Source organism: Electrophorus electricus, chromosome 18, assembly GCF_041902795.1.
Source record: "Electrophorus electricus isolate QZ-2024a chromosome 18, ASM4190279v1, whole genome shotgun sequence".
NCBI lineage: Eukaryota > Metazoa > Chordata > Actinopteri > Gymnotiformes > Gymnotidae > Electrophorus > Electrophorus electricus.
In genome coordinates this window covers 4,733,812-4,754,755 of record NC_137514.1, presented here as the reverse complement: position 1 = coordinate 4,754,755, position 20,944 = coordinate 4,733,812, and the positions used below count along the sequence as shown (strand labels likewise).

General features: G+C 38.9%; 1 protein-coding gene and 2 long non-coding RNA genes across 5 annotated transcripts; 1 reads left to right on the top strand and 2 right to left on the bottom strand.

The window, feature by feature from the left end:
• The first annotated feature begins 9,084 nt into the window (after window positions 1-9,084).
• LOC145651964 (B-cell receptor CD22-like) lies at window positions 9,085-17,930 on the top strand. 3 transcript variants are annotated; one of them, XM_081700828.1, is made up of 10 exons: window positions 9,085-9,147; window positions 9,585-9,650; window positions 9,924-10,274; window positions 10,604-10,840; window positions 11,097-11,351; window positions 11,456-11,713; window positions 11,864-11,948; window positions 12,053-12,098; window positions 12,769-13,043; window positions 17,382-17,930. In XM_081700828.1, exons 2-10 carry the CDS (start codon window positions 9,596-9,598, stop codon window positions 17,422-17,424), a joined length of 1,605 nt encoding a protein of 534 aa, XP_081556954.1. In that variant the 5' UTR covers window positions 9,085-9,147; window positions 9,585-9,595; the 3' UTR covers window positions 17,425-17,930. The 3 variants fall into 3 exon arrangements, with proteins under 3 accessions (XP_081556954.1, XP_081556952.1, XP_081556953.1); XM_081700826.1 differs by lacking the exon at window positions 17,382-17,930 and adding an exon at window positions 13,167-13,437; XM_081700827.1 differs by lacking the exons at window positions 9,085-9,147; window positions 17,382-17,930 and adding an exon at window positions 13,167-13,437 and having other exon boundaries at window positions 9,169-9,650.
• LOC145651973 (uncharacterized) lies at window positions 10,127-11,547 on the bottom strand. The gene is made up of 4 exons (XR_014118144.1): window positions 11,413-11,547; window positions 11,080-11,208; window positions 10,606-10,746; window positions 10,127-10,352 (listed from the first exon to the last, which is right to left on the bottom strand). It is a non-coding gene; the product is annotated as an uncharacterized LOC145651973 (long non-coding RNA).
• Window positions 17,931-18,112: 182 nt separating the features above from the next.
• Window positions 18,113-19,543, bottom strand: LOC145651976 (uncharacterized). The gene is made up of 3 exons (XR_014118147.1): window positions 19,133-19,543; window positions 18,810-18,906; window positions 18,113-18,735 (listed from the first exon to the last, which is right to left on the bottom strand). It is a non-coding gene; the product is annotated as an uncharacterized LOC145651976 (long non-coding RNA).
• Window positions 19,544-20,944: the final 1,401 nt, after the last annotated feature.

The following is a 20,944-nucleotide window of genomic DNA, read 5'->3' as shown; positions in this document are numbered from 1 at the left end:
AGATCATGGAGAATACCACATTTCTATACTTAAGTGACATTCAACAACTTAATGTAAATAATGTGTGTTCCTGCTTAGGAGGTGTATTGATTGCTGTTATAAACAAATGAAACACTGTAGTCACTATGCAAATGTAACACACAAGCTCAGAACATATAGACCAAGTGTGAGTTTATTAAGAGCCAGAAGACAGGTTTAAAGTGGCAGACAAAATCCAAAGAACTAATCTAAAAAACAGTAAAAATTCTACAAACAACAACCACTAAGAACTAGGATAGCTCAGAAATGCAAGAAAATCAACAAGACCTCACACAGAACAAAGTGATGGTGTTTCTTTACTACAACAGGTGATGATCATTAATACGGTATAAGTAGGGGAATGCTGATTAATATTGAGGAGCTTGCAGGAGAGGGACTGTCATCTGTGACAGCATCATTCAGTACTTTTCAATAGTTTAGTAATGGTTGATTGGATATGGATTAATCATAGGCCCTGTCTAAATGCTGCTGTTAATAGTGTCATCAACCTGAAAATGCTTTTATTCCCTTCCAATGCTAAACCAATTATTTGTTTTTTGTTTGTTTTTTGGTGAAATATACAAGATTATTTATGTTGGCTTGTCAGGTATTCCCATCCCTGGACATCTCGCTTCCATTGGCGATAGCCTTCCATGTGCTTCTTTGTTTTGGTTTTGCTCTGTTCTGCCTCCTTGTTTAGTCCTCCACCCTGATTGCATTCACCTGAGTCTAGTTATCCCTTGTTGAGTGCTGTTTTTAAGATCTGTGTTTGTTAGTTTGCTTGTTGGATATTGTATGACTTGCTTGGGTTTCATGTTCAGCATACTCTCTGTGTTGCTAGTAGCTACTTTGTTAGTAGCTAGTTTGTCCTGCTGCAAGTAATATATGTCCCAACAATCAGAAACCTTGTTTGGGGAAGACGTGGCGGGACTTCTGCCTTATAAGCAGACCACTTGCAGAAGCAGTGCAGCACAGCCCTGGGGCACTTTGGGGAGATACGTACTTAAATATTTCAAACTAAATGATATTGATACTAACCACCTAACAAATGCATATACTTGTTATTTATTATGGGTACAAAATACATAGCTATACTTTAAGATAACAACAACAATAAAACAACAACAATAAGAGCAACAACAACAACAACAACAACAGTAATAATAATAATAATAATTTTGATGCAGCCCTTTTTACTTGCTGTTTTTAATCTGTTTCAGAACTTGCTGCTGTGTCCTTTGTGATCTATGCAAAATGAGTAAAATCTCCCCTGAAACACACTCCAGTGAGTTATTCATTTCAAACAGAATTCTTTGATAATAACAAATAACTAAATAAATACTTGAAATTTGAGGTAGCCATTTTTTTTTGTTTAGAAAGTTACAAAAGAAGAATAAATAGGATTATTTACTCTTGTAGACATAAAGCACAATTTGAGTTGATGGTTAACCAAATATTTTATAGTAAGTTATTCTAAGTTGTTTTTCTACCTTGTTTCTTGTTTCTTGTGTTTAATTGAGGGAAACTGAATGCGTTGTAAATGGTTGTACACTTATCAGAGTCATCTTTAAAGCTGTGATAGCAAGTAAACCTTTTAAACAAGGTTCTTAGGTCTATACAGCTGGGTGTTTGTGCTCCAAATGCTGCTTCCAGTCTTAATGTAATGCACATATCAGTGTGATGATCAGGACTCACTTGGTACAGTCAGTCAACCTCCTGAAGTTCTGTAAGAGACTTGAGCTCTAGGCGACCACGCAAGAAGAGAAACACATGCAGCTGTTAACTTATATCAAAATGATCTGAGTTCATCTTACAATGTGTGCACAAATATTAGGCAAGATAATATTTTGATCATCTCATAATCTTTTTGCATATTTTCCAACTCCAAGCTATATAAACTTGAATGCTTATTGGATTTAAGCATATCAGGTGATGTGTATTTGTGTAATGTGAGAGGGTGTGGCCTAAGGAAATCAACACCCTATATCAAGGTGTGCATAATTATTAGGCAGCTTAATTTCCTCAAGCAAAAAGTCAAACATTGTAAAAAGTCATTCAAAGGGATGCAGCACTCTTACAATTAGTAAGTTATTGGGGTGTGATCACAGAACCATCAAACGTTTTGTTGCAAATAGTCCACAGGTTTGCATGAAACGTGTTGAGGAAAAAAAGATGCAGATTAACTGTCAAAGATTTGAGAAGAATGAATCATGAAGTGAGCTGGAAATCATTATCCTCCAGTGCTGTTATATTCCAGAACTGTAATCCACCTTGAGTGCCCAGGAGTACAAGGTTTTCAGTACTCACAGACATGACCAAGGTAAAGAAGGCTATAAACCAACAACCACTGAACAACATACATAAGGTGAAACGTCAAGACTGGGCCAAGAAATATCTGAAGACAAATTTTTCAAAGGATTTATGGACTGATGAAAGACCAGATGGATGGGCCTTTTGCTGGATCAGTAATGGGCACAGAGCTCCACTTCGACTCACCAGGAAGGTGGAGGTGGGACACTATTATGGGTTGGTATTATTAAAGATGAGCTAATTGGCCCTTTTTTTTTTTTACGATGGACTTAAAATAAACTCCCAAACCTACTGCCAGTTTTTAGAAACCTTCTTCAAACAGTGGAACAGAAAAAAGTCTGCACCTTTCAAGAAGACCATGATTTTTATGCAGGACAATGCTCCATTGCATGCATCGAAGTACTCCACTTCATGTCTAGCCAGTAAAGGCCTTAAAGATTAAAAATAATTTGAACTTCTGGAACTTCTGGGAGATTTATGGTGAAGGAAAACAATACAGATTTCTGAACCGTGTCTGGGAGGCTGCAGCTGCTCCTGCACAAAGGTGATTGTGTCACGGTATGGCCCCTCCCTCGCCCGTCACAGATTGTAAACAGATTAAAAAACTGACAGACCCCATGAATAGAAGGCTTATGACTATTATTGAATAAGACAGTGGCTATATTGGTCACTGATTTTTTTAAAATGTCAGAAATGTTTTTTGTAAATGTTTTTATTTGTATGTTGTTTGTTTATTATTCTCACTTTAACAGATGAAAATAAACAAGTCAGATGGGTAAATTTCTATTTTTCATTTAGGTGCATAATAATTCTGCACACTAATAGTTGCCCAATAATTATGCACACATAGATATTTTCCTAAGAAAGCTAAAACTTCACTTTTACTTTCTTAAATATTCAGGTTTCAGGTTTATTAACATTTTGGATTGACCAAGAGCACTGTATTTGTTCAATAATAAAATGAATCCTCAAAAATAGAACTTGCCTAATAATTGTGCACACATTATAGTCTCAAACAGCACGCTAACAAGATGTTTTTATGAAATTATTCTAATAAGGGTTAAGGGTGGGAATTACGTATTCTATTAAATTATACAATATACATTATACAATATAAAACAAATGCTAAATTATATATTTTCTCCTAATATTAAGGAGAAATAAGTCCTCCTGTTTCACTGGTCTTTTGAACACATACAGGCACAGCTGTTAGCTAGGCAGCTAGGCAACATAATATATCTAGCTAGCTAGCCGGTCTAATTGGTTACCTAATTGCATTGTTAATATAACAAAATGTAAAACATCTACTAAGTGACCTTGAGCTAAAGTTCAGAGTAGTCCAAGAAATTGTAATAATCACAGTTATCACCAAATCCAATGTGATGTTTGTGACTTATCTTATATGCACAATATTTAGCCGATATGAACTATAGACCCAGAGCAAAGAAAAGCAGCTGTGTGTGTGTGTGTGTGTGTGTGTGTGTGTGTATATTGTCTGGCCAAAAATATTTAATATTTTATTAAATACTCTAATATTTCGTTGGACTGCCTTTAGCTTTGATTATGGCACGCATTCGCTGTGGTGTCGTTTCCACAAGCTTCTGCAATGTCACAAGATTTATTTCTGTCCAGAGTTGCATTAATTTTTCCCCAAGATCTTGTATCGATGATGGGAGATTTGGACCACTGCGTAACGTCTTCTCCAGCACATCCCAAAGATTCTCAATGGGGTTCAGGTCTGGGCTCTGTGGTGGCCAATCCATGTGTGAAAAAGATGTCTCATGCTCCCTGAACCACTCTTTCACAATTTGAGCCTGATGAATCCTAGCATTGTCATCTTGGAATATACCCGTGCCATAAGGGAAGAAAAAATTCATTGATGGAATAACCTGGTCATTCAGTATATTCAGGTAGTCAGCTGACCTCATTCTTTGGGCACATAACATTGCTGAACCTAGACCTGACCAAGTGCAGCAACCCCAGATCATAGGTTACACAGCTGTTTAGTCCCAATCCCTTGAGTTCCCTTTGCATTGTGCGAGTGGAAATGCTCTTACTTTCACTATTACTGTCTACTGTTGTTTTTCTATGATTTGATTTCACCACATGTTTAAGTGATTGCTGATCATGATTATTCAAGATTGTTTTGCGACCACATTCCTTCCTCGAAGATGATGTTGCCCCACTGCCCTTCCACTTTTTAATAATGCATTGGACAGTTCTTAACCTGATTTTAGTAGTTTCAGCAATCTCCTTAGATGTTTTCTCTGCTTAATGCATGCCAGTAATTTGACCCTTCTGAAACAGATTAACATCTTTTCCACGACCACAGGATGTGTCTTTCGACCTGGTTGTTTAAGAAATGAGAAGCTACTCACTGCATCAGTTAGGGTTAAATAACCTGTTGCCAGATGAAACATAATCACCAATACAATAAATATATATATATTAAATGAGTATGAAGTATTTGTTATTATTTTGGCTACTCTACCCACCTCAGCAGGAGAGCTACATCAGTAATTACACTTTGTCCTCATTCAGTGCTACACAGGATTCTACAGCAGTGATATAATTCTACAGACCCTCTGTACCATGCATTCTGTACCACACTGAACAACATTCACAGATCTGCCCAGGGCCAGTGGCATCAGATTTGGCTATTGGACACCCTACTGAAAGAAGAAGATGAGCTACCCGTTACACTTGAGCATCAGTATCATCTGTGCAATTCCAGGATTCCTCTACATTTTTGAGAAATATCGATCTAATATGGACCATCATTCTCCCCTAAAAATACTTTTTTAGGCTCTCCAGCGATGACCATTTGAGAGACCCCACAGACGTGGGGGAGTATTACACCACAGTTCCATTTTGTTGTAAAATCCAAAATTAAGAAACCCAAAATGCCTTGGCTTGGGTAGTAAGTCAATACCTGGTAAACTCTCCAAAGACTTGATTCAACAGTAGTTAGTCTGAGATTGAAGAAAACATTCTGAAACGTTCTGCTCAACCACAGGTCTGACTTACCCATTAACAGCACCTTCCTGACTAATCTACACCCTTTACAGGTCACTCCATGTAACTGCGACTTATAAATGTGACCCTACCAATTGTCACTAAAAATGTGTGTCACTAAGAAACGTTTTTAAAACGTCTCTGGAAAATCAAAGGAGTACAGGAAAAGTAGAGGAAAACCACACACAGCAATGACAATCCTCCCCGCCATCTTGTCACAACACTGATTTCAACTTGACATGATGAAAAAAATGAAAGCAGCAACACTTGATGACTGGAGAAACCAAATCCACACTTTATTTTACACCAACATGTTTCAGCCTTCATCGGGGTCGAAGGGAATAGTGATTGCATAGTTGCTTAAATACACAAAGAACAGGAAACATAATTTAAAAACAATAAAATGGCTGCAACATCCAAGTCTTCTGGTGACATGAAGAAATGTACTACACAGTGGTGATTGACTATTGTTCAGAAAAACTCCCTTCTCATTTACATAAAATGGAGAAAAGTTCAACATTTCAAAGTATCTTTGCTTGTAACACGCTCACTCCAATAATTCCTCATACACAACCACCACCTGCCTCCTAAGAAATCAATGCAAGGTGGAGAGAAAATCGACTGGCTTCACTGCAATTTAAACGTACTGTTACCACTCAGTCATTAGGGCAGGCTATTAGCTACTAGCTTAGCATGGTAGTCTTGTTTGGCAAGGCTAAAGTTACTAGTGTAGCTAACTATGTAGTTAACTGTTATTTAATAAATGCTTTGAAAGTTGCCATTTGTCTTTTAAAATGCATGGAATTCCTCATTTTTGAGAAACCAGGTCAATGAAATTAACCAAATTTTCCTGTGAATTTAGTAGAGCCCTATTCATTAACCACACATCCTATTTTGCTCAAAATTAAATGGATGTTTCCTGTATTACCATCTCTGATGTTTCCTTTAGTGACATGTCTGTTTTTGCCACTTCTTTCCACTCATTTTCTTTTTTTTTTACTTTCATCATTAATTGATTGAAAATTATTTACTACAAAGAGTATCAGCTGGTCCAATTTCCATTCTAAAGACTTCTGTACAAGATTTTTTTCTCTCTTTTACATTGTCATGTGCACTTTTCTAAATTGTTGTGGACTGATGTAATTTTTATGATGGGTTTAATCATATCATATGGGCCTTGTGTTTTTAAAACTGCTTAGAGAAACTTCTTATAAATGGTTTGTGTGTGCTTATGTGTTTGCAGTATTTCTTTAATAAAAACCAATATGAAAACAGGAACATACATCTGAAGGCCACAAGACGTTTGGAGGTCTGTATTGATTGACTCTGCAGAAAATTGGAGATCTGAACACTGTGCCTCAGCATCCGCTGACCCTGCTCTGTCATTTTATGTTGCCTATCACTTCGTGGCTGAGTTGCTCTCGTTCCCAATCGCTTTGTTATAATACCACTGACAAGTGACTGTGGAATATTTAGTTACGAGGAAATTTCATAACTGGACTTGTTGCACAGGTGGCATCCTATCACGATAGCACAGTGGAATTCACTGAGCTCCTGAGTGTGACCCATTCTTTCACAAATGTTTGTAGAAGCAGTCTGCATGCCTAGGTGCTTGGTTTTATACACCTGTGGCTATGGAAGTGATTGGAACACATGAATTCATTGATTTGGATGGGTGATTGAATACTTTTGGCAATATAGTGTATGTATATTCCACCGGTCAAAAGTTTGCATGTATGCAAATATATTTGATATATTCTGTAAATTTACATAATCTAAAGTGTAATTTTAAATCTGTAATTTACACATAATCTATCTGTGTCCTGATGTTTCAGTTGTACTGTTTCTACTTTAATTAAAATATTCAAAAATGTATTAAATGTTAGGTCTATATTTTGGCCTTCTATTGTGTCAGATGACAATAGCCTTATTCTATACAAAACAATGTATCTTACTTGAAATATTACTCAATCATAAATATGGATATATTTATGGATATGACTCATGATTGAGGTGTAACATGTCAGTTGTGTTTGATGTTTGACCAAGTAATGAGTGATGCCATTTCTTAAGTTAGTGCTTTGACACTGTGGCTTATTTTCTCAGTACATGTAAGACTTCAACATGCCCTGTCTTAAATCAGCTGCTGTATCCTTGATAGCCAGCAGGGGGCAGTGGTGAGTGTAGCAACTGTGGCACAGTGTCAACACTCAGCTCATCTGACATCTTTGGGGTTTTTTCTCTTCTCTCCTGTAGTGCTTGGTTGCAATATGGAATATTAATCTACTTCTGGTTCATTATTAATAAATAGTTTACTTGACACTTAACACTTAAACAACCATCTAGCTATAATGTGATTAGTGTTAGCTGAGTGGTTATGTTTCCTCGTAACTGGATGGTTGCTAGTTCAAGCCTTGCCAATGTTGGGCCCTTAACCATTCGATTTCTCAAGTTGGACTCAGTCAAAGTTGTAAGCTGCTTTGGATAAAAGTGTCCGCTAAATGCCGTAGAAGAGTAATTTGAGAATAGTGTGCTTTCATTTCTGAAGTATCACATACAGCAAACAAGCAAAAAACAAAACAAAAAGAGACAGACTAAACACATTCACATGATAATCTGGGAGTCCTCACATGCCCTCACCACTCTCTCTTGCCACATATTATTATTATTATTATTATTATTATTATTATTATTATTATTATTATTTTTACTCAGATCCTTTTATTCAAGAAGTGAATGTACTTCTGCCATCCTGACACTTCTGGTAGTTTCAGAAACAGTCAATGCCTAAAATCTACCAGGAGAGAGTGCCTAAAGGGAACACATAACTGCTGCAGACTCTAACAGCGAGAGAGAGAAGTAAAGCTATAGAGATATCACACTTAATCAATGATCTGTCTGATCTTTGTTACAAATGCAGTCAGTTTTCAACTTAAAGGTCTTTGTGCCAAGGATGAAAATCAGATGTCACTGCATAATTATTAAAATATTCACACTCAAGAAAATATCTCAGGCTCACAGTAAACAAAGGTATGCAGAAATAATTTAAGGTCATGTGTTCCCATGGGTGGATAATTCAGATTCAGGAAATGAAAATCACCCTCAGGATTTTGGTCCATTTAGATCTGTTTATTATCTTAAAAAAACCAGGCAGAGTTAGTCAGTGGAATTGATAAGTAGATACAAAATCATACCAGGACTGTGATTATTTAAGAGGAACTCACTCAAACCCCAGGGCACTATAAATATATTAAACCAGGGTTTTTGAATATGTAAACAGCAGTTTCACAATGTGCTGTGTGGGGAGTGTGTTGGCTCACTATCATCTGGTTAGTCTTCACATGTCTTCCTGTTTTTTTCTCATGCCTCCTCAAGCTTGGTCTGCTTCTCTTTGTCTCTGCACCCTCTGCCAGTTTTTATCTGTGTTTTTTCTGTTCATCACTCTTTTTCTCTCTCTCTCACGCTCTCATGGACATGACACATAGGCATGAAACTATCGGAATTTTCAATTACTTTCAATTGTAACTTCTTAAATGATTTTATTTATTTTTCATTAATCCACATACTGATATATTTTTATTTTAACATATTTAAATTCTTTTAAGGTCAGACCACTACACTAGAAAAGGATTTTTTCTGGTAGTGTAGGGACCTGCCATTGTGAAAGGGCAGGGGGGGGGGGTTCTGATGCAATAAAAAGAGGAACAACCATCAAAGATTAAAATCTATCTCACACAGTTATGCAGTTAAAACCTTAAAGCTGCTGCTTCCATTTTTATTTAGTGTTCATAGAGTTGGTATGAGGTAAGAACCAATTTACTTTGGTATATACATACACTTTATATGCACATTTTAAAAGGGGGTTCTTTGTGGGTTCTCTAGTAAACGAAGCAGTTAAATATGAAACATTTTAGCTAATGGTTGCATTATACTCTTATTACTCTTATACTCTTACAATAGCTTTCTTACTACTACTACAAGCATACTACTACTACAACTACTACTGCTGATAATAAAAATATTAGTTATAATACTAATACTACTACTACTGCTCCTCCTCCTCCTCCTACTACCACTAATAGTAGTAGATTATTGTTGCTATTGATGTTAGTCTAATATATATATATATATAATGCAGGGTTGTGGATGCAAGTTTTAATTAGGAAGGAAGACAAAAAAACCACAACATTTTCATCCCTGTAACAACATTACAAACAACATTTTCATCCCTGTAATTACAGAGCTGTCTGTGATGATGTCAGTCCAAATAACCTCTGCCATTCCTCTTGTTTTTCTTATAATATCTGGTGAGTCTGAACTTTTTTTGCCAGATATTTTTGAACAAAAAAAACCCCAAAGCAAAACAGAGTGACAGACTAATGTGCTAGCCAATATTTGTATGTACAGTCATATTTGTGCAGTAGTGGCAGAGCTGTGCAGTGTGTTTGCCTCTGCTTTCCCGAAGGTTTGTTTAGCTCATCGTTCCTAACTCCAAATTATTCAAAATGCTAAATATCCATTTTAATACTTGAGCAGTAAATAACAATAACTGACACTTTTTTCTTTTTTTTGTGTTGCAGGGTTTGTTGTAGAGGGTGGGTGGAATGTGAATTACAGCCCCAAATCTATCTGTGCCCTAAATGTATCTACAGTGACCATGGGCTGTACTTACACGTACCCATCTGGTTATGTAATTGTTAAAACATTGTGGAGTACAGAGCTGGTTGAAGGTAATCAAGAGCCTTCTGACATATCTTTAGACGCCGAGTACAGAGACAGGGTTGAGTACCTCGGAGATAAACAGTCCAACTGCACCCTCATACTGAGAGATGTGACAGAACAGGACCAAAGGAAATACTACTTCAGGTTTATAACAAATACTGCTACAGGAAAATGGCAAGGTCAAGATGGAGTTCAGCTTTTTGTCACAGGTGAGCTACACAGTAATTGCACTCTGTCCTCAATGAGTGCCTCAGAGGACTCTACAGCAGTGATCTTCTATACCACACCTGGGGAAAAGTTTTAAGTGAGAAAAGGAAATGATTTGACCTTTTTTGAATAGTTAAAACACACAAAGACAGACTTAGACACACAATGAAGTGATTAAATGCTAAGGTCTTATTTGAGCAGTAAATGCTCCTAAAATCTCATTAGAGACTCATTATAAGACTCAGTCTATGCACTGATGCTCAAAATACTGCTGACAACCTTATTCAACAGATGCAGTATGAGGTGTAGCTTTGTTCTTTCTTATTCTCAGACCTCCAGGTGGAGACTCCTGAGGAAGTGGTGGAGGGAGATGACGTCACTCTCACGTGTAAAACCACATGCAATCTGACTGGTCCATCGTACATCTGGTACAAAAATGGGGTCAGTTTATCCTCCACCACCAAGGCCCTGAACCTGAAGACAGTCAGCAGTGAGCATGCAGGCAGTTACAGCTGTGCTGTACTGGGACAAAGCCATTCATCTTCCGCTGTTATTCTTGATGTCAGGTGTAAGTACAGATGCATTCATCTATTCTCATAAAACAACTATCTCAAGACCAACTCATATCAAGGCAATTATGGGTTTAAATATTTGGCAATTAAAATCTGACTATTTCTTTTACAACTAATTACTTTATCTGGTTTGCCCAACATTTATGCCTGAACTGAGAATATCAATAATCTTATTATTCCTATGATGTAGCAAAATGTTTGGGTGTTTTCTCTTTGACTAAAAAATTCAACTGACCTCAATATTTCTCACAGATGCTCCAAAAAGAGCATCAGTGTCCATCACTCCCTCTGGTGAAATAGTGGAAGGTAGTTCAGTGACTCTGACCTGCAGCAGTGATGCCAACCCACCTGTGCAGAGCTACAACTGGTATAAGGAGAAAACATTATTAGGAAAAGAAAACACATACATTATTCCTAATATCAGCTCTGAGGACAGTGGGGAATACAAGTGCAAGTCCACTAATCAACATGGATCAAAATACTCATCTGTAATACTGAATGTTATGTGTAAGTTAATGTTTGTACAATTTGAAATTCTGTGTTTTGTAAAGGTACAATAAAGACAAACCTCCTCTGATGATTAAAGCATGCCATTGTTTCCTGGTTTTTAGATCCTCCAAAGAATGTATCAGTGTCCATCAGTCCCTCTGGTGAAATAGTGGAGGGCAGTTCAGTGACTCTGACCTGCAGCAGTGATGCCAACCCACCTGTGCAGAACTACACCTGGTTTAAAGAAGGAGGAACCTCACCTGTAGGATCTGGACAGACTTACAGCTTCACCATCAGCTCCAGTAGCAGTGGTTGGTACTACTGTGTGGCTCAGAACAAATATGGTTCTCACAGTTCTGCACTCTCAGTCATTTTAAAGGGTGAGAAATGGGTTTACACTATTATGGAATTAGATTAGAATTTTAGAGCTCCCATTTTGATGGTCTTTTATTTAAATAATATCTATTGATATTAATTATAATGATAACAATCTCTCTCTCTCTCTCTCTCTCTCTCTCTCTCTCTCTTAGCAAGAGTCTCCATGATTTTTTATATAGTTGTTGGAGTCTGTCTAACTGTGGTTGTAGTCCTACTCAGTGGAGTTTTCTGGACAAGGTAAAGATGTGTGTGTGTTTCATATTCATTAAAAGTTATTGCTATTATTATTATTATTATTGTTATTATTATTATTATTATTATTATTATTATTATTGTGTCAGGAGAAAACTAAGAGATGATTTGCCTGAAGAACCTATGTTAAAACAGGTAAGGCCATACTGATACCACAGCATTTTTAATCTAGTTTTCATTTTGTTACTCTGTGAACTCAGGAAATATATGTGTAATGTAGAGCAAAGTGAGGTAGGATGCAAATGTGGAGATGAGCAACAAACCGTGGTCATTATTAATCGCGGTCAACCGTCTAGGGTCAGTAGGCCAGGAGTCAGACATGAAACCATAAAAAATTATGCCCAGGAGTGTCAGAGAACAACAGAGAACAGGAAACACAAGACACCAGAAAGCAAACCAATGAATGTCCAGCAACGAAAAGAGAAAGACATGAGGTGTATATATACACAACTAGGTTAAGGGGAAACGAGACAGCTGAAAAGCAAATAAACATAAATACGAGCATAAACAAAATCACATTGTGCTAGCACCATTGAATCAGCAGCAACAATGGGGGGAGACCAAGAGAATTTGAATGACAGCAATTTGGTAAAAAGCTAAAATCAGTACACATCTACCATGATCATGTAACCTGTTGTGAGTGTATTTTCTTTGCTGACTACTACAAGCATATAGGCAACAAACATTTACTTTATTAAAAAAATCTTATTTCTCTTGCTGTCTCTTTCATGTACTTATTTCAGTGTGGCCCTATCAATCCTTGAGTCAAGATACAGCTGCAAAGTATAATTTTTTCATCCTTCAGGAAAACATCTATAGCAATGTAACAGCAAGAGCTACAAGCAGTGATCCAGCCTCCAACCTGGATATGACCAATCAGGATGTTCAATATGCCAGTGTTGTGCCTCAGCAACATACTTATCCCAGGAAAGCTGAAGGTCCTGTGGTGAAAGCTGCTGTCTCTGGGCCAGTTGAGGAGTCTGAGTATGCTACTGCCCAACACCAACATCATCAGTTTATAGAGAAGGACTGCATTCAGTATGCCAGTGTGAAATTTACCTGCAATGGTCCAGCCAGCAGGTAAAAGAGAACATCACAATCAGGCTCTTAGTACTGCACTGTAACAGTGTAAATTTGAGCGAACGCTTTCAGAATGTTTTTCAGATTGATCACAGTTGGTTCCACTTTTGTCTTTGATTACAGGTGTGTTGGTCTCTCACTTGAGGATTCCTTAGTGATCTACAGCAGTGTGAAATGAACAATATACACACATGTTTTTAGGACCAGTATTATCAGCAGTTGAGAGAGCTGTCATCTTTATTAGACACCTTAATGAAATGAGAAGACAAATCACCAGATGGAACTACCAAATTACATTTTAACTTGATATAATCTAAGACAGTATTTCAGTACACACATACACACACACACACACACACACACACACACACACACACACACACATCATCCTCATTATCATCATCATAAATTTATGGAGAATATATCTATATATATCTATATCTATATCTATATCTATATATATATATATATATATATATATATATATATATATATATATATATATATATATATATATATCCGTAGCGGTAAAAGTTTTTACAGAGCCAGGTTGCTGGCCCGGCGCCTATACCTCCTCCTTTCACATCTGGCACTTGGGAACCGGCAATGGTAGAGTTACGGAAACAACAAGCGAATATTCTAAACGATCCCATCAGCAAAGAGGACCTGGCCCTAACTTGATGACGGTGCTGGAGCAAACCCGCGAGGGTGTCCAACTCCTGATGCAGACCGGAACCTTCGATGCAAAAATGATTTCCAAATTAGGCACCTGGAACGTTAGAACTCTCTGCGAAGGTGGGAAGCTCGCCCAGCTTCTACACGAATTTGACAACTACAATCTTGACATATTGGGCGTCTCCGAAATGCGTTGGGCTGGATCAGGAAAGATCGTAAGTGATGGCAAGTCAGTCCTGTATTCAGGACATGAGGAGCACCATATTCATGGTGTCGGATTGGTGCTTAGTAAAAAGGCATCATGTGCACTGCTTGGATGGAAACCTGTCAATGATCGCATCATCACCACACGATTTCAATCAAGAAACGCTAAAACTTCCATCATCCAAGTATACGCTCCAACCGAAGACTCCGATGACGATCAGAAGGATACGTTCTACGGACTGCTACACGACACCATTGACACCCAAGACACCCATGACGTTAAACTTCTCATTGGTGATTTTAATGCACAAATTATCGATGACCGTCGTGGCTTAAAAAACGTCATTGGTCCACACAGTTCGTGGCGACAGACCAACAATAATGGTGAACGACTTCTATCCTTTAGCAATATGAACAATTTCTGCATTGGTAACACATACTTCCGACACAAAAACATCCATAAGAAAACCTGGCGATCGCCGGATGGAGCCACATACAATGAAATTGACTTTATCTGTATCTCTCGGCGATGGCGTCCAGCACTGTTGGACGTCAGAGCCTATCGCGGGGCGGACGTTGGATCGGACCATTATCTCGTATGATCCTCAATTCGGTTACGGCTCAAACGGAGAGAACAAAAGCAACGACAACGTCCTTACGCTGTGGAGAAGCTGAAAGACTTTGGCACCACACCGCCACCTTCAGACCTGGTAGTTAATCTTGATCTAATCACTATTGAGGAAACTAAGGTGGCTATTCGAACACTCCAAGCCAACAAAGCACCCGGCCTAGACGAGATAGCACCGGAAATGCTAAAGCATGGTGGAGACGCAATTGCAAACACCCTCACAGTGCTGTTCAACAAGTGCTGGCAAGATCAGAGCGTCCCAAGTGCCTGGAGGAAAGGAGTAATCGTTAAACTCCCCAAGAAAGGCAATACCGCCGACTGCAACTGGAAGGGCATTACACTCCTCTCGGTTCCTGGGAAAGTCTTCTGCAGCGTTCTATTACGGCGCCTTCAACAAGCAGTGGACGAAATTCTCCAGGAAGAGCAAGCCGGATTCAGAGTGGGCCAATCGTGCAGTGAGCAGATTTACATGCTTCAGAATATCATCAAACAGTGCATCGAATTCCAGCGCCCCCTGCTCATCAACTTTATCGACTTCAAAAAGGCTTTTGATAGCATCCACAGGGGCTCCTTGTGGAAAATTGTACGAGCCTACGGCATTCCACAGCGGTTTGTGAACGTCTTCCAGAACCTGTATATCAGCTCTAGCTGCTGCGTCAGGACAGACGATGGCTACACAGACTTCTTCAGCATCGAAACCGGAGTCAAGCAAGGATGTATCCTGTCGCCAATTCTCTTCTCGCTCACAGTCGACTACGTCATGAAAAAGGCGATGATGAGCCCAGTGACTGGAATCCCTTGGACAAACGGATCTCATCTCACTGATCTCGATTTCGCAGATGACATTGCTTTGCTAGCGAATACAAAACCGGCTCTACAATCCATGACAGCATGCCTTGAGGGCGAAGCGGAAAAGGTTGGCTTGCGCATTAACACAGACAAAACCAAGGTCATGCGGGTGAATTGTCAAACAAAGGTGCAGATAACTATTGGGCAGCAAACGGTGGAGGACATCGACGAGTTCACATATCTCGGCAGCATAGTATCCAATAATGACGGTGGCTCAGAAGCGAACGTTCGATGTAGGATCAGAAAGGCGGCGGGTGTGTTCTACACCGCATCTGGTCCTCAACAACAATCAATACAGAAATCAAAATGCGTCTGTACTCCACGATCTTCATCCCAACTGCCATTTACGCCAGTGAAACCTGGAGGAACACAAAGAGGATAGCCCAGAAACTAAACGTTTTCCATCAACAGTGCCTACGCCGAATATTGGGTATCTCGTATAAGGACAGAATTAGCAATGAGGAAGTTTTCAATGGAGTGGATTGCGGAAGCTGGAAGAAATTGTCACCGCACGCAGAATGTGCCTCACTGGTCATGTCCCACGTCTTCCAGACAAACGCATCTCAAAGGCAGCTGTACACTGGACACCGACAGGAGGAAAGCGAAAGCAAGGCCGACCCAAAACCACCTGGAGATCAACCTTCATCGCCGACCTAAAAACTATTGACATACGCTCATTGGACGAAGCCAGAGACGCTGCAGCCGATAGGACCCGTTGGAGAGCGCTTGTTGCCCAATGCACCAAGGAGTGCGGGAGGAACTAAAGTAAAAAAAGTTATATATTTATATATATATATATATATATATATTTATATAGTTATATATATATATATGAGTTTGTGTGTTTGTATGTATCTTACTTACCCTTGCTGAGGTTGTGCAACTTTTCATTTACAGTTCATTTAAATTTTTTCAATCTTTGGGTTTCATATAGAAGCTAACTTTGCTTATATGTTACTACAGTCAACTGCAGCTATTGTTGAGACTATAGCCAAGAGTTCTTTAAGACTATAAATGTGACAATAACCTCAAAATGTAATTATTCTTATTCTGTAATTTTTATTTTATTATGTGTAGAACAATTAATGAATTGTCACTGCTCCCCTCTGTTTAAACTTAACCTTCATAGGGAGATTGAAATAGTGTTTAATATTGTCTACAGACCTTTATGTAAGTCCAGAGGCTGAGTGATTTTGTTCTTGTGCTGAGGTCCACTCTCAGCTGTGCCTATATTCTGAATCCTTCCAGCACAACAGTGCTTTACCAGGTTGTGTAGAATTACTGGAAGAATCACCTATATTGCCCTCAGATCTTGTAGACCAGAACCTATCAATCACTGGAGACTAGCACAACAGTGCTTTAGCAGGTTGTGTAAAGTTTCGTTCAGAAGACAAATGTTCACCATCCCATGTAGAGGAGTAGGCCTGCAGAGTAAATGCTAGCATTATTTGTATAGATGAAGGCTGTAGTATCCACTTATATGCTTTTTATTTTTTGCCTTTTTTAGACTTGTATGAATTATTATTTATTCACTTTTTTAAAAAAATTATTCAAGTCCTTTTATTCATTTATTCACCTATTGTTGTTGAGATTTTCATTTTCCATGGCTGATCACAGCTGTAAAAGCCTCACAATGCTCAAACTACAAGAGTAAATTGCGTTTTACAGCTTGGACTGGTAATGCTTGAAGTGTCTTAGATTATCAGAAACATTAAAATAAGCCATCCTTGGGTTCCCCACGACTGCGATTAGAAAGCATCACATAACAAAGAAAAGACTGCCCTCCTGTTGTTAGTGGGATGTGCTACTTTAACACAGAGATGTAACACAGAAGGGTCTACAAGGTCTACAATACATTATGTAGAGATGTAGCACAAGAAAACTTGTTAATTCTAAACTCTTTCACCATTTAGCAAAGGTTTGGATTTAAAGTTTCCCTCATTTGTTCATATTGTGATGCCTTTGCAAATATGTCATTTCAGACAAATCCAGGTTGACAGAGCTGCACAAGGTGTGAGAGGATGAAGTTCAAGGCAAGACTCTAGAACTTCAAAATATTAGACTGAATTAAGATAACGTGGACTAAGTCTGATGCAAGTGTATGCATATAATAGTTGGAATTTGATTCGCTGAGTGTGGGTGACATTTCAAAACGGTTGATTTTAAGATTGAGGTGCTGATTCTACTGGTGATTTTGTCCTTAGGTAGATGATTTATCAGCTATTGCTCAGATTAAAAAAAAAATTTTTTGGCTTCAACAGGCTGTAATCAGTGATAATATTCACAAAGCTGAGGAATAAGATTCACTGTGACTAGAGGGATAAATTCTGGTTTCTAGTAGAGAGAAGTATGGTGTGCGTAATTGTTTAGAGCTTCTCATTGGTGTGTTGACTGGATGTAAAAACATTGTGCATGTGTTGATTGGATGTGAAAGTTGTGTGTTGATTGTACAGCATCCTTGTATTCTGAGAAACGTGCTGTATAAGTGTACCTAATACAAATTATAATAAAATGTCTGTATTTCACCTGGATATAGCAGTAATTGTTTTCCCTTTTAAAATCAGTCAGTCTAGACTTGGAGGAAGTTTAGCTTATTGTCATGATGAGAGTCTCGGTGTATGAAAACCAAGGTTGTGACAGCGGCCTGAGTGCTGCAGAGCATGGAACAGGACGCACAGACTCCATTGACTTGGAGAAGCATTTAATAACAGTCAGAAAGGTGACTCATTTAATGATTTTATTATTCATCAGCTGCCCAGCTATCACAAAACATCAAAGAAAGTCATTTAAAATCCAAGCACATTTAAAGTGTATTAAAGGCCTTTAAATGGGATTATTCACACTAGGCCTGGCTTTCTTACATAACAGGTGACTTAATCCTGCCCCCACACATCCACTAAACAGGAGATTTAGTTCTGCCCCCACACATCCACTAAACAGCTGTTTCCCACTGATACACATACTTTTTTTTTTTAATTTCAGGGATAAATATGGGAATAATGAATGGTTTATTGGATGTTAATATTAAACACATCCACAGAAGACTGCATCCAAGACGAGAGGTACTTAGGTAAAGGATAAGCATGTTTCTAAACACAATTATTTTTTACCCTTCTGTAAGCAGTAAAAGAATTTCAAGTTCAAATAATTTAAGTTAAAATGCAATATGGCACTTGTTTATTATACAAATCTGCACACAGTCTTTCCAAAATATTCATAGAACTTGTGAAATTTGCACTGCGGCATAGCGCTTGTGAAAGAGTCCACTTCCCGTAATTCCTTTAACTCACCCCACCACTTCCCATGGCTCTGGGTGTCTTGCAGAAGAGAATCTAGCTGTGCAAGATGAGAACAAAATTAGAATTAATAACCAGTTTGTGCATGTGTGTATTTTGTCCATGTATCATTACCTGTTAATATGGAGCATATTACTGTAACGGCCCGATCATGTGATTGTATGTTACTGGCACTCACACATCACGTAAACGGGGAACACCAACACTGACACTGAACAAAGGTACAAACAAAAGTAACGTGAACAGACGCATTAACCGACAACTAAACACACACCCCTACAGCAGTTTAAATACAGACGACATAGCAAGACTAAACAGCTGCAGGTGTGTGCTAAACAACATGGGCGTGGTTACAAACGAGACAAACAATTAACTCCCATTGCACACGGTGGGCCGCACCACGTGACAGTGAGAGGGGATCGTTCCGTGACAGTTACCCCTAGTTTGTAGGGAATAGCGAGACACAGTACTCGGGCATGGAGGTGACTGGTGACGGATCCTGGAGGAATGACTGCAGCATTCAGCAGCGGGTCCAGGAGGTCCAGAGGCGCAGCTGTGTCTGGCGGCGGGTCTGGGAGGTCCGGAGGTGCGGCTGCTGCCGGCTGGGATTCCTGGAGCTCTGTAGGTGTTGTCCCAAGAACAGACCTCGGAAAAACAACCTGGGCTGATGATGAAAACAATGAATACACAGCATTCATACAACGTCTATGCGATGCGATTAAAATAGCATTTCCTGTGTGAATAGACATGACTAGAATAGCCACATGCAAACAAAAGGAGGAGGAAACAGCCTCACACTACTTAGCGCTTTTTACTGATGCACACAACGCACACAGCGGACTGGCTTATCTGCCCCGCAACTGAACATTGTAGTAGGCCCACAGGTGAGAGCAGATGTTGTTAATCTGCTTGCCCATGACTGCTGATGACAGAGGAAAACAAAATCCAAACAGCTCAACAATGTTCTGCTTAAAACCAACTGCATGGGTAAAAGTCCAGTGAGGGCCAGGCCCAGTGATCCGAGTTCACCACAGATGAAAACATAGGCCTTCATCCTTCATCTAGGTCCAACTACACTGCCTTAACTGTGTGCAGATTGGATATAAAAGGCTCTGAATGTATTGTGCCTTTTGTGCATCTATGAATCTGCAGTTCCTTACTGGGATTAGATGGTCTAGATGATTTGTGTCTGTGTGTGTGTTACATTCTGGTTTGCTGCCCTCTGCAGAGTGTACAGAGTCAGACCTGGATATGGTTAAAGATGCAGGAGCCAATATAGTGTGTCTTGGCTACATGTCTCATAGGGAGGGAAAGTCACTATAGACATCAGCTAGAATGATATTTGTCCAAAAACACATTAACCAAAAGCACACTGTGACTGTGGCATTGAGAGGGTGTGTTCCTTGAGCAGCAACTGCACTTAGTTTCCCTTTTATTCCTCTTTCCTTTGTTCCCAGTTGGACTTTGAGCAGTGACTGAAAAGAGCTGCTGTAAAGAGGGGACATTTCAGGATCCGATCCTTCTCCTGAGGGCTAAGTTGCTGAAGCCTGGCCGTGTGCAGGCCTGAACTCCTGCTTTGAGCATATATTATTTATTTATTTTTAATTGTATTAATAAAGATTGGTTCATTTCCAATATTCAGCTATGTTAACCAGTTTCAGCAGCGAATTCGTCTGTGATGTTAACCACTGAGCAGTGAGGGAGCAGCTCATTCCCACCGTGTGTGTGTAGGTGGGCTTCTGTATATAGCACACACTCAAACACACACCCACATAAGGAGTGAGTGCTTGGGACGCTTGCCCTGTACTTCTACTTGGCCTTTTCATTGAGCATTTTGTATGCCAGAAAATTACAAAATGAAATGTTTTTAAGCCTCTTTATTTTCTACCAAAGATATCTCCACACTGCCAAGGAAAACTAACGAACACTCTTAGTAAAAGTTCAACATCTTGAGAGGAAATAGACCAAGAAAAAAAAAAGTTGTTAAAATTACATTGAAGCACACAAGAGTTCCAGAGAAAAAGGAGAGACATTTTTTAGAGAGGCATTACAGCCCTTGTGTGATTTGCATGACTTGCACTATGCAAACTTCTACATTTTAAAGTTCTTGGTATGACAATTGAGGGATGTTGCAATCAAACTGCTACTCGTAGCAGTTTATCGCCATTATTGTGACACAAGTGTGATTCTGTACTTATAAGACACACTTGTTCACATGCATGTTGTTGACTTTTGTGTCTCATGGGGTT